This window comes from Manihot esculenta, chromosome 17 (genome assembly GCF_001659605.2).
Source record: "Manihot esculenta cultivar AM560-2 chromosome 17, M.esculenta_v8, whole genome shotgun sequence".
Classification (NCBI taxonomy): domain Eukaryota; kingdom Viridiplantae; phylum Streptophyta; class Magnoliopsida; order Malpighiales; family Euphorbiaceae; genus Manihot; species Manihot esculenta.
The window spans coordinates 32336525-32354391 of record NC_035177.2 but is presented as its reverse complement, the minus strand read 5'-3'; the positions used below and the strand labels follow the sequence as shown (position 1 = coordinate 32354391).

General features: G+C 25.8%; 1 protein-coding gene and 1 non-coding gene across 4 annotated transcripts; both read left to right on the top strand.

Annotated features, from left to right (window-relative positions):
- Positions 1-3577: 3577 nt before the first annotated feature.
- On the top strand, positions 3578-3651 carry TRNAN-GUU. The gene has a single exon. It is a non-coding gene; the product is annotated as a tRNA-Asn (tRNA).
- Positions 3652-8773: 5122 nt separating this feature from the next.
- LOC110605657 (transport and Golgi organization protein 2 homolog) lies at positions 8774-12531 on the top strand. 3 transcript variants are annotated; one of them, XM_021744297.2, is made up of 6 exons: positions 8774-8925; positions 10156-10439; positions 10552-10738; positions 11530-11736; positions 11953-12144; positions 12232-12531. In XM_021744297.2, exons 2-6 carry the CDS (start codon positions 10357-10359, stop codon positions 12361-12363), a joined length of 801 nt encoding a protein of 266 aa, XP_021599989.1. In that variant the 5' UTR covers positions 8774-8925; positions 10156-10356; the 3' UTR covers positions 12364-12531. The 3 variants fall into 3 exon arrangements, with proteins under 3 accessions (XP_021599989.1, XP_021599991.1, XP_021599990.1); XM_021744299.2 differs by having other exon boundaries at positions 8810-8938; XM_021744298.2 differs by having other exon boundaries at positions 8815-8968.
- The last annotated feature ends 5336 nt before the right edge of the window (positions 12532-17867 follow it).

The following is a 17867-nucleotide window of genomic DNA, read 5'->3' as shown; positions in this document are numbered from 1 at the left end:
AGACGCAGTGATGCGGGGGATCTTGAATTGTTCTTCCTCCTTCAAGAATGTTACCGCTATACGACAGTGTTCAAGTGGCGTCGTTTTCTTGAAAATACAAAAAAGGCTAGTAAGGCCCCACTAGTAGCTAGGAGAAAAGGACTTGGCTTTACCAAAACATCGTTTCATCAGACTATACAACTAAAATTGCGAGGAAAAGTACTTTTCACTCTTAATAGTATAAAAAAATTTTATTAATTAATCCTTTAATATTAAAAAATAAATTAAAATATTTTTAAAATATTAAAAAAATTATTAATTAATTATTTTTTTAATTTTAACTATTAATTATTTCATTATTTAATTTATATGATTTGAAAAAAATTTATTAATTAATTTTTTAATTTTATAAAAATATTTACTAATTAATCTATTAAAAAGAATTTTTACATAATATTTAATATTAATAATTTTTTTAAATTTTTATACATATTTAATATTATTTTAAAATTAAAAAATTTATAAGTAATTTTTTTTATAATATAAAAAATATGGAGTAAATATTTATTTTTTTCAAATTATAACAGAGATAATAAAATTAAAAAAATAATATTATTTAATATCTATAATATATAAAAAAATTAATTAATTTTTTAATTTTAAAAATATATTAAAATATTTTTAAAATTTAAATAAATTTATTAATTCATCCATCGTTAAAAGTTAAATCTCATAAAAAAGTCTAAAATAAACTCAATACGGAAAGATTAATTATTAGATATTTTCATAAATTTTAAAAATTAACTAATAAGTTTTCCACTAATAAAAGATTTAATAATATTTTAATATTAATAGATCGATTAATGAATTTATCTATTTAATAAAAATTAAAATGTAAATTTTTTAAAATAAATTTAAAAGGTTATGAAAGAGAATTGAAATATTAATAATTATTTTTGCATGAAATTGATAATCTCCTGACTCAAGTTTATAGATAGATTTTTCTCTTAAAGGCGATGCTTTGAGATATTTTCGTATAATTTCATTATTGTGTGTTTACAAAAATGAGAAGTTGGTTTGGTACGTTACAAAATATAATCTAAATAAGGCTTAAAGAGTTGATTCCATTTTCCTGTTTCGATAAGGCTGAGTGTTGTCTCCGGCTTTCTCCTCTCACCTTGGTTACAGGAGGCTTTTGGTTGTTGTGCTTTTAGTTTTGTTGCCTTTAGAATGGAAAGCCCTATATCTTCTAAATTGGTTTTTCTCTTAGTTTGTTCTTTGGTACTAGTCAGAATCTCCCTTTCATGTGCTGAGTGTCTCCCAACAGTGAGGAGGAGGAGGAGTGAGCAGTGATAATTCTGCGAAATTTTCAACCCACTAGCAAGGGACGTGACACTTGGTATTAGAGCGAATGTGGGCTTCTGCATAGCATACCATTCCGCTTGAAGATTCTGAAAGAATAGAGGAGGAGAGGAGTTGTCTTTCCCAGCGTGGGTATCCAGCAGAGTGATTGCGCGTGTTGAGTTGAGCTTCCTTGGTGGAGAGGAGCAAGGATTGATGTTGCGCATATCGAGGTGCTATATCGAACTCACTAGGTGAAGGTGGTGTCCAGAATAAGTATTGTGGGGCAACTGTGTGAGTGAGGATAGGGTTCTTCGGGTGCCTCAGAGGGTGGGACAAGGCATGTGAAGCCTGCGTTCCGACGGGATAGGAACGTCCCCTTTAGTAGCTTGAGTGGTGGAGCGTCACTTCGGAGAAACGATGCTGGGATCAAAGTACTTAATTGCTCGAAGGCAAACATGGATTGAGTGGGGGAGAATTGTCACGTCCATAATTCTTGGGGATGTGCAATACCATACCGGAAAAGATGTTATCGTGAAAATTGGGTGGGGAGTTGTTTGAAGGGCCATTGTGTGTAGAATCACCATTCCTGCACACCCTGGTTGGAGATGGGAGCTACTCTCCTGATGAGCCGAAGGCAGGGTAAAACAAGTCAGTATGGCAAGACTTCTGGATAGGCTGAACTTGACGGGCTGTAACCTCGTTGAGACCTATCCAAGTGATAGGTGAAATGTTCAAATGCGTCCTGTGACACTAATCTCCTAAACTGAAAGCTTTTCTTTTTTTTTTTTTTTTTCAATGATAGATTTAATTGATAATAAAAATTACAACATAATCAATCAACAAGTCTTAAAATTAAAATTCTAGATAAACAAAATAAAGAAAGTCACTCAAATCCTAAACATTGGGCAAGCCTTGTAAAGTTTTTTTTTTTTTTAAATTCAAGTTCTTATCTGAAAAAAAAAAACTTTTTTTCGATTTAAAGTGAAAACTGATTTTATTGTGCTTCGAAAGCACAGTAAAGCCTATCATGTTTTTAAAGCATGATAAGAAAAAATAATTAAAAAAATAAATAAATACATTATCACGTTTTTAAATGGATTATGTGTCCACGTGCATTCCGCTATTTAATTAATTTAAATTATAAATTTAATTTTTATTTAATTAATTATTGTATTATATTTTATTAAATTAATTTATTTAATTATATTAAATTTATAAAATATAATTATAAAAATTATACTAATATTAATTAATTTAAATTATAAAATATAATTAATTTTATTTTAATAATGTATTTAAATTATAAAAATAATAATTAGCATAAACATATTATAAAAAAAAACTTAAACTACTTTTAATGTGTGTGTAATGTATATATAAACAATTACATTTTTAAAATCATATCCTACCATAAATTCATAATTATATGTTTGTTTTAATAATAAAATAAATAATATGTTATATTAGTGTCGATCCTTAATAATTTTTTTTAAAATCAGATCGATTTATTAAAAAATAAAATATTTTTAATAAGTATTTAATTTATTAATAAAAATAAAACCAACTTCATTTAGATTGAAAGAGTATCGAATAACCTGTCTCAACACTTATTGATCCAATAATTCTCTTTTTAATCCACTTATTCAATATTATTGGACTTAGATATAGTTTAGTCATTTATTTAAATTTTAATTTTAAATTAAATTTATTTTTGACTTCAAAAAAAAATAATTTTATTTTTATTTTTTAAAAAAAATTGTAAATAAAAAAGTTATATTATTAGGAAGGAATAGTTTATTGCTATAACACATGTTATTACTAAAATAAACTAAATGGTAATTTATTTTAGCATATAATTAATAAGCTAAATTATAAGTTTTTATGAGTAAATATTTTTTTAAATGAAAATTAAAAATTGAGAAAGTAAAATCTGAGATGTTTCAGATTTACTCATATACACTTATTTTGTAAGAGTTTTATAAGCCAATTTTAAAATATTAAATTACACACATATACTTGCTCGTTATACAATATATATATTGTTATTAAAATGATTTATATATTATAATTGGAAAAATAAAAACTGTTATTCTAAAATATCTAACAAAAATTTAAAGAAAAATTATTATGATTTAAGTTCTATTTATTTCAAAAAATAAATTACATATAAGTAATATTTTATCTTTTTTTATTTGATTAATTTTTAATATTAAAATTTAAAAAACAAATGCAAGACGAGAAACATTATCAAATTGCTGGAATAGCTCAGTTGGTTAGAGCGTGTGGCTGTTAACCACAAGGTCGGAGGTTCAAGCCCTCCTTCTAGCGTTCAAAAATACCTTTTTTTCAAAAATATTTTTCCCTCCTTTAAATAATAGAAACAATTATTTCATTTTGATTCAATGGTATAATAATAAAAATAATTATTGTAAAATTTATTGTTTCTATAATAAGAAGGATGGATAAATAATCTATTAATGTTTAATTTCTTTTTGGTAGGAGATTTTTTTGCTAATTGATGTTCCCTAATTCAAAATTATTTTCTTAAAATAAAATAAAGTAGATATAAATTAATAAATTTATTTAGTTTTTTTACTTTAACAAAAATAATTTTTTTACGGTTACGGTTTTTGTTTATATCTGCTTGACAGAATTTAAATTTATGAAATCTAAAACAAAGTAAATTTACTTTGTTATAAAAATAAATTAATATTTACAAAAATTATATATATATATTTTTATTGTAAATTTACATAATTATTCTTTTTTATAAAATAACTATTTTGTAAAAAACATATTAAATTAACGAAAATTGATGTTTCAAATATATAAATATGTTTTATATAAACAAATACAATACAAATTATATTAAATTAATAACATTATTATTAATTAAAATAATGTTTTATAAAAATACTATTATTTTTATATTTTTAAACGTTAATTTTTTTATATCTCATTATTTTTTTATTAATTTAATAATTTTTCATAAAATAATTACCTTATAGAAAATATATATCATTATATATAAATCTATAATACAAATATTATGAATTTCAATTTCTAAATATATTTTTTTTAAAAAAATATTATGTTTGTATATCCCTTAAATTATTTTCATTTTCTATTAATATCAAATATTTTCTGTAATATTATTGATTATAAAAAATCAATTTATTTTATAAAAATTTATTTTTCATAAAATATAATTAATTTACATAATAAGATAATAGTTATTTATTTTAAACAAAATAACCATAAAAGCCACCTTATTTTCATTTTATTAATTGAAAATCCTTACCTAATAATATTTAATTTGCTTTACAAAAAATTTAAAGTAAAAAATAAAATTTTCATAAAATATAATTAATTTACGTGATAAAATAGTGGTTATTTTGTTTTGAACAAAACAACGATGGAAATTACCTTATCTTCATTTTTTTTAATTGAAAATCCTTAGCTCATAATATTTTTAATAAATATGAAAAATTATTATTATATTCTTAAATGTTTTTAAAAAATTATTAATTCTACCCTATAATTTTAAAATTCAATTAAATGATTATTTTATTATTTTAAAATATAAATATTTAGTCACTCTACTAATATTTCTATTAAATTAATGCCTAAATAATATATTATAATAAAACATAAATCACCATATAGTATTTTGTTTAATATATTATAATATATAAGATAAAACTAATAGTTGCATTTAAAAATAGAAAAAGAGTTTTTAATTAGGCTTAAAAATTAGAGGGATGAGATAATAAATTTTTAAAAATTCAAGGATGTAAAAGTTATTTTTGTAAGTAATATGGTGAGCAAATATTATTTAAAAAAAAAAAATCTTTTTTCAGTATTAAAAGTCAACGAAATGGGGCAGAGAAGGAGCATGAATGGGACACTGAAAATGAAAAGAGGATATAATTTAGATAGTGTGTTGCCTGGTTCATGAAAGTTGAAACTCTTTTGATGTGATTGTTTTGGGCCCACACTTCCCCCACCATAGACAGTGCCACCTAAGCCACCGACTCGTGCTCCTTTATGTAGCATAAAACTTATGCCAAATTAAAAAAAAAATATATATATATATATATATATAGTTGAAAAATACAAAAATAATATTATATAATTTGAATTATTAACATTTTTATGGTTTTATAGTAAAATTTAAAAGAGAGAAAGCTCGAAAGGGCAATTGGTGGTGATTTTGTCTGCCACGCCGAAAGTTTAGGTGTTTTATCATTGAGATTTGATGTTTGATTTCGTTTGTCATTTTATTTTTCAGATCTTTTGTTTGTTGAGTTTTGGTATGAAGACTTTCGGTGTCTACTCGAGAAGGATATTTTTTTCGTTGATGTCAACATTTAAAAATGTATATCATAACGTCTGATGATCAATATTTTCGATCAATTTTATTGCATTACTTTTTTATTCAGTGGTTATTATGTTAAAAGTTTGACATTTTTACTATTTTAAGACGTTTAACTAGTAATAAAATAATTGTCGAATTTTGATTCTAAATTTATTTTAACTTTATGTATTTAATTTGTTATTTCACCGTCTAAATTTGAGATTATTTTTGTAATATTTGCGGTCTAAATTGATGCTTATATATTGCTTTTAATGTGCGATTTTAGTCGTGTTTGTTATTTTTATCTCGTTAATCTCTTATTTCTTATAAATTATGATTTAATTGGAATCGTTGCTGTGAAAATAAAATTTTTTAATAGTTTCAGTAAATCGTGTTTTGAGTAGATAACTTTGGATTGGATTTGTGTGATGGGTTGATGGCTATTCTGTTAAATTTGAGTTTGGATTTAGGTTGGATCAATTATTGTGAACTCTTACCACCTCCCATCCCACCTTTTAATTGCTTGCATATTAAAAAAATATTAACATTTTAATATAATTTTAGTTTTATTAATAATCATATTAAACAGCATATCAAACTTTTTTTATTTTGTCGAAATCACATCAAACTTCAATAAAAGTTTAATAATCATACATACGTATTCATTTGAATATTTTTTAGTATATTTTATAATTTTAATAGAACTAATAATTATTTATACAATCTTATACATTTTCTCTCATATTTTTATAGTTAATATTTTTAGATGTTATAATATTTTTTTTTCTTTAATAATATAATTATATTATATTAAATTATTTAAGTTGAATTTATCTTTAATTATATTATTTTTTAATTTAAAATTTTGATTTTTTTTTTATTTTAATAAGAAATTTCATATATATATATATATATTGATAACCGCCAGGTCCTTTCACCTTTCAGGCCGGGCCAGGCTCATGATAGCGTAGATCGGTCTAGAGTGATTCAAGAAAAGTCTGCCCACAGCAATGGACCGGACCTGAAGACACCAGCCCATGATGGGATCCAAGGATGGACAACAAGCCCGATCTTTTCGCAGCCCTTCTTGCATGCGCTCTGGGGAGAATTAAATGACTACTTGATATGAGTAAGTGGAACTGACATCACCATACGTACGGAGCTGAATGATAGAGACAGACGTCCATGTAGCAGAGAGGCCGTTAGACGTCGTAGTGAAAAAAAAAATAAAATGAGAGGGGCACTCTCCTCTCAAGCTAAGTTAACTCAACTATTTTAAACTTTATTTTTCTCTGGATTACAGTGTATCATATATATATAATTTTAAAAATTAAATTAATGATTTGATTCTGATTATATTCTAAGAAATCGAAATTAAATTTCAATTTAAGAATTAAGAACGTATATAGTATTAAAAGTTTTAGTATACTTGTCCGGTTTAATAGTAAATGTATATAGTATTTAAAAGTTTAATCTGCTTTATTATAAGCTTATTTTATTTAATATAGTGAATAATATTTTATAAATATTATATTAAAATTTATTTATTAATTATATATATTAAAGTTAAAATAATTTTTTATTGATATCTTAGAATTCAAGGTAAACAATATAATTTAAAACAAATATAGAGAAAATAATTATTTATAAATAGAGATTCTTAATCCTTCAAAAAAAGAAAAAAGCGTTAATGAATGAGCTGCACTATCAGATTCTATAATCAAGCATTAATGGAGGAATGGGTTGCATTATCAGATTCTATTGATGAGTTTATAGCAATGTTTTTAAAAAAATTAATTATTTGTTAGGATAAAATTCACTAGTTAATTTTATTAAAAAATATATTAAAATATTTTTAATATTTTAAAAGTGTACTAATTTATTTTTTTATTAATTTTAATTATAAAATATTATAAAAAATTAAAATACTCATACGAAGAAGTAATTAATTAATAAATTTTTAAAAAAATTTAAGAAACCAACTAATGAATTTTTTAAAATTATAGAACTAAATAATAAAATATTTAACGAGTAAAATTAATCAAAAATTAATTAGTAAATTTTTTATCTAAGATTTATTTAATATGAATTTATATTAATCGAAATATTGGATTTTAGATTGATTAAAAGGTTAAATTTATTTTTAAATTAAAAATTTATTAAAATTTATTTTTTTTATTTAAATTTACTTATAAACTATTATTAAAAAATCAAATAAAATAATCATTTATTAAAATTTAAAAATTTGAGCTACACTTTATTCAATTTATTTAATTTTATTTAAATATATTTAATATTTTAATAATAATTTAGGGATTTTTAAATTAAAAAATAAAATTTAATATTTTTATTTTTTTTTATAGTTGATGAGAAAATTTGCCTTTTGTTGATGATTTTTAAAAAAGGAAAAAATAATTTGAAGGTTTGGTCAAATGTTAGATTAATTATATTCTTTAATTATTACGATTCTTTTAAATAAGAATTAAAAATTGAAAATAGAAATTAATTTAGTAATATTGGGATTATTTTTAAAGTCGCGAATCACATGGAATTGGTAGTCGAATTTTATTTAATGATGGGATATGTCCAAAATTAGAAACCCAAACACGCAGATGAAACTCTCAAGTTGCATTACGGGATGTCATGTCAGCCCTTGCATACATTCACACTGAACCTTCAAGCCATTGGAGCCAAGGCCAGCTTGATTGGCGAATAGACATAACACTTGGCCTTCATTCGGCTTTAATTTTAAAAATAGTATTCAGTATTTTAATTAATATTTAATAATTAAAAAAATAATTTATAAAAAATTAATTTTTATAATATTTAATTAATCACTATCGATTTAATTCAATTTATTAAATTTTCAGTCAGTTTAATAAAATTTTTTTGATAATTTTAATTTTTAATTTATCTCAATTTATTTTTAATTAAAAAACCAAATCAACCGAATATGAGCCTTTCTCAGATGATCCATTAAGCACAGTTTCATATACTCTTCAGGTCCAAGGCCAACAGGCCCTCAATATGTTCGGTTCATCTAAGAAAAAACCCATGTCCTAGCCCAACCCCGTTCACTAAACTCCTCAAAGCTTAATCCTAAGATCCCCAACTCAATATTCTCTCTTTATCTTCGGCTATAAGATCCATTGTCTATGGTTGCATCAGCAACGTTTCTTCAGTTCCGTGGGTCAAGAGCAAAACATCAAATAGCTATCTGCCAGTGTTGTGCGCCTTGCCAATTGGTTCGATTCCATGGTCTCTTCACCTCGCTAACGTTGTTTATGTGTACAGATGACTCTTTGCTTCAAACTTCTTTTTCTTCTTCTTTTATGAGTTTTTTTTTTCATTTATAATTTTATATTGTTTTTGTTGATAATTAGATTGTTGGATATTATACGTTTTGAGTTGGAATCTGATTATTATAATGACTAATTATTTACTATTGTTCATTAATTATTACATGTATTTTGTGATTTGTTAGTTAAAAATAAGAAGAGATGATTGTGTTTGAGATTTTGTGCCTCTTGGGTTTGTCATCACTTGGTATTTTGTGATTTAGGATCTTTTATTTGAAATTGTGGTAGTATTGATGTACATTGAGAAAGTTTTCAACTCCTGTGAATTTTAGTTTAAACCGCTCGGATATCTCTACATAGGACTTGTTTTGCAAGTTTTTTCCAAAAAGCTTTTTTTTTTTCGTCCATGAAGCATTTCCACATTGGACGCTGCTCATACAATTTTCCAAGGGATGTCATGGTTAATTGATAAATTTCTGTAATCTGAGTTAAATCTCTGTGTAAAGATTTAATGTGTAAATCAATCCATACTTCACTAGTGTCATTTTTAAGGTCTTATAATTAGAAGACAACAAAGCTTCCTCTCTCTCTATTTATGAAGAGAGAGAGTTTTAGGCAACCTGCCTCTTATTGTGCCGGCTGCGCAGTTGCCCCTTCCCTTCCGGGACGGGAGTGGCTCCTCCCTTCCCTGGCCTGGACATGGGTGTACTTCGTCCCCTCCTCACTCTCTCTAACCATCTTGTGGCAAATTCATCTCCCTCAATCTGTGCTTTAAGAATGGCTTTGCTGAACCATTGTTGATGCCATAACCATTGCTTGATGGGGCATTTTTCAAATTATCTTCTTTCTACTTTAACCAGCACACTTGGTTGACTGGAGACTGTTTTCAAGCTTTTCAACCATAGAAATACTTGTTAAAGACATGCTGCTAAATACATTAATCCAGTAGGGTAGTTCCTGGTTTTGATAATGTATGAATCCAGATGTAAGGACAAAGAGAAGTTTCATTTTATTGTAAAGTTTGTCGGCCATTTTAAAAATTTTCTCGTACTTAAACAGAAATATGTTGTTGGACCCCCTCTCATCCAAAATAAAATAATAATAATAATATACACTGTACACATGTGTTCAAGGTTAAAAGTGTTTATTATTGGAATTGTTTTTTGGTTGCTTCAGGTTCCAGTTATATACCTTGTTATCTCCTGGTGTTGTAAGAGTTGCGACTTAGTTATGGTCAGAGCATAGTTGTTCTTCAACTTTATGAATGCTTCAACTGCTGGGTGTACCTGCTAATATGCCTTTTCTCAGTTGAAGTGTCCTCTGATAATACATGCCAAAAGTGTTCAATAGGATCTTTGTGTAAAATTAACAAACAGTATGTGCATAGCATTGTTTCTGTGGCAAGCTCATCCTCTTTACCCATTCCTCTTGCTACTCAACAGAGATGAATACCACAGCCGGTAAGCACATCATGTGGGCTTGCTCAGCTTTTCGTTCCTGTATTTCATTCCTTGATGGGGTTAATAAGTTGAGTAATTGTGGGCTTCCTTTTTTTAAAAAAAATCTTTGAAGGCCAACCAAGCGTCTGACTTGGTGGGGAACTGGAGATCAGATTCTGGGTGGGAGAGATGAGCAGGCAGGTGGGACATGGTTGGCTTGCACCAGAGATGGTAAGATTGCTTTTATCACTAATGTGAGGGAACTCAAATCAAACCCTACGGCCAAAAGCAGAGGAGACCTTCCTGTTCGTTTCTTGGAGGTAATTTTGTTTTTTTTGTTACCTTTTCGTACCTGCTTGTCTACGTCGATGGCTCTTTTGGATGTTCTAAATATCCTTTACTTTTCTTTGTTTCTGTGATCATCTGCAGTGCTTATACTTCTTGATTCTTTCTTTGTATGCACATTTTGATTTGTGAATGGACATTCATTTATCAATAAATATCATGTGGGTATATAGGATTTAGTTTATACATTTGAAGTTATAGGAGATGCATGTTGGAAAAATTCTTTATGTTTGGCTAGATTTGTGAAATCAAGAAAAGAAATGAAATAAGACTTCTTTCACTTAAACAATAAACAGCTTTTAGCGAATCTGCATGCTAGGTTCTGAAAATGCATGCACTTAGTTCTACATCATTAATGAGATCTCTAAGTCACTAAATAATTCTTTGAGAAAAAATAGCCAACTGTATACTTTAATTACCAGTTAATCACTAATATACTAGTAGATATAATTAAAACATAGTATAGTAGGAGTTTCAGCACACCCTGATCCTGTTTTGGCAGCTATTTAGCTATTTATTCTATGTTGAAAACATGTTTCCTGTACTTTGCTTTGATAAAAATCCTACTAATTTCATCTTTCATTGCTTTTCTCTAACACCCTTAAAATCTGCTTATGAGTTGTAATGATTGTAGAAATGAATTTCTAACATTATCTTCAAATCAGAAATGTGTGATATTTGTTTTTCATTTTAGAAAAATTCAACAGGCTTAGTAAGACCTATTTCTCTTGATATTCTTGATAGTATCAGAATTCTATGGTTACAGAGCAACAAGAATCCCAAGGAGTTTGCTGAGGATCTTGCCAAAGAGGCAGACGAGTATAGCGGTTTTAACCTAATACTTGCTGATATCTGTTTGAAATCCATGGTTTACGTAACCAGTAGACCAAAAGCAGAAAACACTTTTATCACAGATGTACAACCTGGATTGCATGTGTTATCAAATGCAAGCCTAGACTCCCCTTGGCCTAAGGTAAGATTCTAATACACTTCTGTTCATCTGGCTTCTCAAAATTATATTTCTTTTTTTTTTCTGCAGCTGCTGATATGATTTTTCATTAAAAAAGGCAATATTCAATAATATTTGTATCTTGTATTTTGAGCATCTGACTTTTTGTTAAAACTGGGAAGCTGAATATTGACTATGAGCAGTGTGCATCTCTTTTCAATCGATTTTTTTTTTGTGCAGGCTGAACGATTGCGCCATAATTTTAAAGATTTTTTAGATAAATATGGTGAAAGAGAGCTTCCTATGAAAGAGATGGTTGAAATACTAATGACAAACACTGTTAAAGATGATGAGAGCATGTTACCAAAAATTTATTCTGCTGAGTTTGAATACCAGTTGAGTTCCATATTTGTGGACACAGACACTCCGTTGGTAAACCTTTTTCTTTGTTGAATATTTTTTCTCCACCCTATGCCCTCATCCACCGTAGAGGTCTTGAGAATTGCTTTTGTTATACAGGGACGATATGGAACAAGAAGCACCTCCGTGTTGTCCATAAAATCATGTGGGGAGGTCAAATTCTATGAAAGGTTTCTTGAGAATGAAAAGTGGCAAGAGCACACAGAGAGCTTTCAAATAGAGCGCATGTAAGAGATTCCCTCTGCCTAATCTTTTAGAGTTTTGTGAAAGCAAGTGGCCTGTTCATCTAATCTATAAGTACGAATGAAAAAACATTGCAGGCTGATGTTTTTTTCTTTTATTTTTTTTAAATATATATGTATATAATAGTTCTTCAAATAAAGGAAATAAACTTCTGTATATTGTTTCGATTTCTTCCATTGTTGACAATGACAAATTGGATTTGACCTTTTAATCAGAACTCAGAAGGCATAATTTGAAAGTTGAAATTGTTGAAATTAAGGGTAAGTTTTTACAGTTGTATATTATTGTATATAAATTTTCTTTTTAATTTAACATAGCCAGTTTACAAGTTAAATAATTTAATTTATTATTTTTTAATAAAAAAGTTACTTTAATATTGTTACATAAAATGAAAATACGTCATTCTCTTCTCTTTCTGTTATAGATTCCTTTCTCTCTTGTCCCTTCATCTACTTCGCCTTCCTTACCTTACTTTTAGTGGATTAAACCTCCAAGTTAAATGCAGAAACTTAAAAAAAAAAAAAAAAGAACATTTAGCTTCAAGAAAGATGCAATTAAATTCAAAAATAAAGAAGAATGACAGGAAATATAATTGAAAGGAGAACATGGGAAAGAAAAGAACTGTGAGAAATTACCTTTGGTTGTCAAAATTGATATGTTTGAAGAGGGAAGGGAAAGAGGAGTTGTGTTATTAGGCAAACACTTGATTCTTGTTTGTTTTCATGAGATGGGGAAAAGCAGAATATGCTAGAAGTGTGTTCTTGAAACCATGCCCCCAGTCTTGAAGGTTTCTTAAAGGCATTTCTGATTTTGTTGCAGTTTATGACTCAAAAGGGGAGAGGAAGAGAGTGATGGACAGTGCAAGGGAGGGAGCCCTCCCCCCCCACACACACAGAGAGAGAGAGAGATAGAGAGTAATGGAGAGAGAGATTTTGTGAGGGAAAGAGAGATGGAAAAAATAAAAAAGAGAAGGAAGGGACAGTGGATGGAAAAGATTGGTGATCATTTAAATATTTAGGTCATTAATTTAGAAGGGGTTTTATGTATATTAAACTAAGGTTAGGAGATTTAAATACTATAAATGAAATTTATTGGAGAAATTAGTACCTACACCTTTTGGTTGTCTGGACATATTGTTGAGCAGCATATCTCTGTATACATAAGTTGCATATTGGTTAAAGTGGGAAGGAATCTACTTCTCTTTTGGATTGTTTCTTGATTTTTGAAACATTAGAATCATTTATTGTAGCTATGCAGTTATTCTCCTCTTGTGACCTGTGAACTGATACTCAATACTTTGATAAGCAATGATGAATGTGGTTTTTAGAGCTTGTCCCTCAACTTCATTCCTAAAAGCATTTACCCCCTCATTTGGTATGAATATTTTGCAAGAAAAAAATTCAAATGAATTCTTGTAAAATCATTCATGATTTCGTCTCCAAACAAAAATTTTGCAAAAAAAGAATTCAATTGAATTAAATTCAATTTTTAATTTTAAACGAGAAGCTAGGGTATGAGTTTTTCGCCTTGTATCCACATTAAGTTCTAATTTTTTCTCCCCTTTTGAGAAAAGGGAGGTTCTAATTCTTGATATTTCATATTGATGATATTATTATAGTATGATTTCAATTTGATGAGAATCTGAAACTGATTTTTCATTGCAGGGTTGAGCTTCCTTTTATGTTCAAAACTTAAGTTTTTCATTGCTTCAATTTATTTATTAAAAGAAAAGGTGGGCGCCATTAACTGGAACTATTATATATGAAAAAAAAAAAAAAATCTGATGCTGTGTCTGATCTGAGTAATAGTAATTTTTTGTGTTTTTTAATGTAAAATGTATTTCTTTTGTTTTGCGGAAAACAATTTGTATTTAGAAAATATTTTTCATGATATTTTTTATTGTTTAATTTTAATTTAAAAAATAAAATTTATTAATAAATTTATATATAGAGATTTTAATAAGAATTTTTAAGTATGAAAAATGATTTGTTTAAAAAAAGGAAATTATTTTTCTTAAGATGATTTTTTTTATTAAGAAAATATTTTTTGTTGATTAAATTTTTTTAGTATTTTAAAAGGTTAAAAAATATGAAAAATATTTTTTAAAAAATATATTATATGAAACAAATGAAATTTAAAAAAATTCATTGAATGACACTGTAGAATTAGAGGAAATTCACATTTACTTCAGCTAGTTCATTTTTAAGCATTTAACTGTATTTTTTTTTTTTAGAAAAAAAAGGTAATTTTCTTGGAAAAGATACTATTTTTAGAAAAAATTACATAATTTAGTGTTTGGTTGATATAAGTACATTGCTTCATGTTTAATTCACTCATCGATTTTATTTATATATATTAAGAAAATAGTTCTACATTGTGTTTGGATTAATATATAAATTTGGATTTACATAAATTACATTATTTGAGAAGTTTAAAAAAAAAAAGAATTTAGTTTCAATAAATCCAAACTAAATTCGAAATTAAAAGAATTTAGAATAAAAATGATAACCATATTATATGTAGTTGAGGTTTAACCTAACAATTATTTTGAATATTCACATCCTCTTTAAAATTTAAAATTTTAAAATTGCAGTTTTAGTAGCCAAACCATTATTATTAAACTATGAATCTGAACCGACTCTGATACCAGGAAAATCAATCATCACACTGCACAACTGCATGAAAAGAGAAAACAAAGAAGACAAAGTAAAGGTTTGGAAAAATTATTACTTAATTTTTAATTTTTATGATATAAAAAAATTTATTAGTTTGTTTTTGTTTTTAAAAAATTTATTATTTAATTTTTTAATTAATTTTGATGTTAAATATTTAATTATTAATTTTTATAATTTTAAAAAAATCATTAATTGATTTTTTAAATTTTCAAAATTTATTAATTACCTTTTATATTTTAAATTTTTTTATAATATTTTATGACTAAAATTAATAAAAATATTAATTAATAAATTTTTTAAAATTTATTTTTTCTTTGAGTTGACATTGATGATCTGAGATCCATAAAATAGGATTTTAGAGGTTTTGTAGGTAATGAAAAAACTTGGAGATCTAAGGGAAGGGTCTCCCCTTTTATCATTTTCCTTTCGTCTGCTAGTGACGTATAACGGAGCATTTATCGTTGCGCCACGTGTCTCTGCTATACAGATACGGACGTACGAACATATCAGGCTCCTGCTACATGCGTAACAATCTTTGATTCACCTCTGACACGCATGCAAGGGGACCCGCTAGCAAGAAAGGCTGGCCGCTTTCTGTCTTCAGGGTCGGACAAGAAGGTGGGGTTGTGGCCAAGGATGAAGAAGGCTGGGCTGTGGGCCCAGAGAGTTTGGGCCAGTTTGTAAGGAAAGCTTAAGTGGAGTACGATCTCGCGGCGGAATGGGCCGAGTCTGACTCTTGGGAAAGATCTGGAAGCCTTCATATTGTGGGCTGTCTTCATGGGCCGTCCCTTAGACAGTAGTGAAGGAACCTAGCGGTCATCAGACATTATATATATTTTTTACCTCTCTCTTAAAATTACTAAAATAAAATATACAATTTATATTATTTATATCTTAAATTGAAATTTGTGATTTTTATCATATAAATTAAAGCTTATCCTATGATACAAGAGATAATAGATGAAATTTTAAATAAATTTTTTTTTTAAATGGAGATCGATAATTGGAGGATTAGAATTTGAGATCTCTCGAAATATACTTATAATCTACAATAACAAATCATGAATTTAATGATACTATTAAAAACAAATATCGATAAAATCAATTAAATTGAATGAAAACATGTGAAAATAATCCTTTTATTAAAATAAAAGTATCTTAATCTTTATTTTTTATATTATTATTTTTCATAGAAAAAAAATTTTATTTCACATTTATGTTTATACAATGTCACGTATAATATAACTAAACATGAGAAAAATGTTCAATAATTTAATTAAGAAAAGCTAAGGTGCATTTGTAATATTTTATCCAATTAGTTAGTTAGGGCTTTAAAATAACTCTTTTTTTTTATATTAAATTAAAAAATATTATTGATCATCGAAATATATTATTAATCATCGAGATGTTGGCTCGGATCAATTATATCGTTTATTTAATATGAATGATTTTATAATAAAATAATTTAAATTAAAAAATTAATTAAAATTTAATAAAATTTATAATTAAAAAGCATATAAATCGATTAATATATTATATGAAAATTTTACTATTTAGTTTATAGTTTATACAATATGAGGGAGTTGATTAATAAATTTCTTGATTTAAAAAATATTAAATTTTTTTAAAAATTTTAAAAAATATATTAATTAATCATTAAATTTTTCGTGTTATTAATATTAAAAGAGGAGAAGGAGAATTTCTCTTTCAAAATTATATTTCTTTTTATTGAGTAAATAATTAAAATAATTAAAAATATTATATATTTTTCTTTAACTTTTAATAATTAAAATTGATGAAAGAATTAATTGATTGATTTTTTTTAATTTTATAAATATATTTATTTATTTATTTAAATTGAGATATTAATTAATAAATTTATTTATATTATAAAAATTAAATAATGAGATAAAAAAGTGAGTGATAAAAAGTTGGGATAACGAAAGCTGAGAAGAAGATAGTGCATATTTTATATTTTCAAAAAAGTTTTCTACTTTATTAAAAAAGTTTTATGCTTAAATTTTTGGAATTTATATCAATTTAATAAAATCTAATGAGAATTAGTTTTGTTTATGTTGAATTTTATGAAATTCAGTTACTCTAATCCAATTTTAAATCTTTTTATAAACCAAATATATGATATTTTCAATTGAATTTTATAAATTTTTAAAAAATAGTGAACACGAATAGTTAATTTTTATATATAAAAAATAATATAATATATATTTACACTCCTAAATTTTATAAAATAATTTCGTTATATAATAAATTTTGAATAAATTTAATCAAAATGGTCTTGTAATTCCAAATAAAAAGTAGTGCGAATTTTCTAAATATTTTTAGATAAATTTAAAATATAAAGTGAGTTTTAATTTTAAAATTATTAATTATTAATGCTGAATTTAAACCTAATTGTCAATGTATTTCTAAATCACGCTATTTTCTATTAAAATTATGAGATTATTTTAATTATATTTTTAAATAATTTAAATATATTATAAAATATTTTATTGTGAATTTTTAAATATAACTATTAAATTGAATAATTTAATTTTACATATATTTTTGTTACTTTTAGAGAAATTCAATAATTGAAAATTTAAGAAAATCATTGAGTTAATGTGAAACTCTATTTTAATATTTTTTTTGCTTGTATAAATATGGTTTTCTTTTTCTTTTTGAAAAAAAGTGAATGATGTTATTTTATAATTAGTGGCAAACTCGAATCTCTTGGCTGCCCCACTTTCCATTCCGATTTTTTTAGGAAGGAGAATGAAAGATATACTGGATTTAACTCATTAAATAATTAAAATAAAA

Coding starts and splice junctions, on each gene's coding strand:
- LOC110605657 (XM_021744297.2), top strand. CDS start 10,357: ATGTGCATAGCATTGTTTCTGTGGCAAGCTCATCCTCTTTACCCATTC. Junction 10,739..11,529: donor TTCCTGTTCGTTTCTTGGAG/GTAATTTTGTTT, acceptor CTATGGTTACAG/AGCAACAAGAATCCCAAGGA. Junction 12,145..12,231: donor TGGACACAGACACTCCGTTG/GTAAACCTTTTT, acceptor TTTGTTATACAG/GGACGATATGGAACAAGAAG.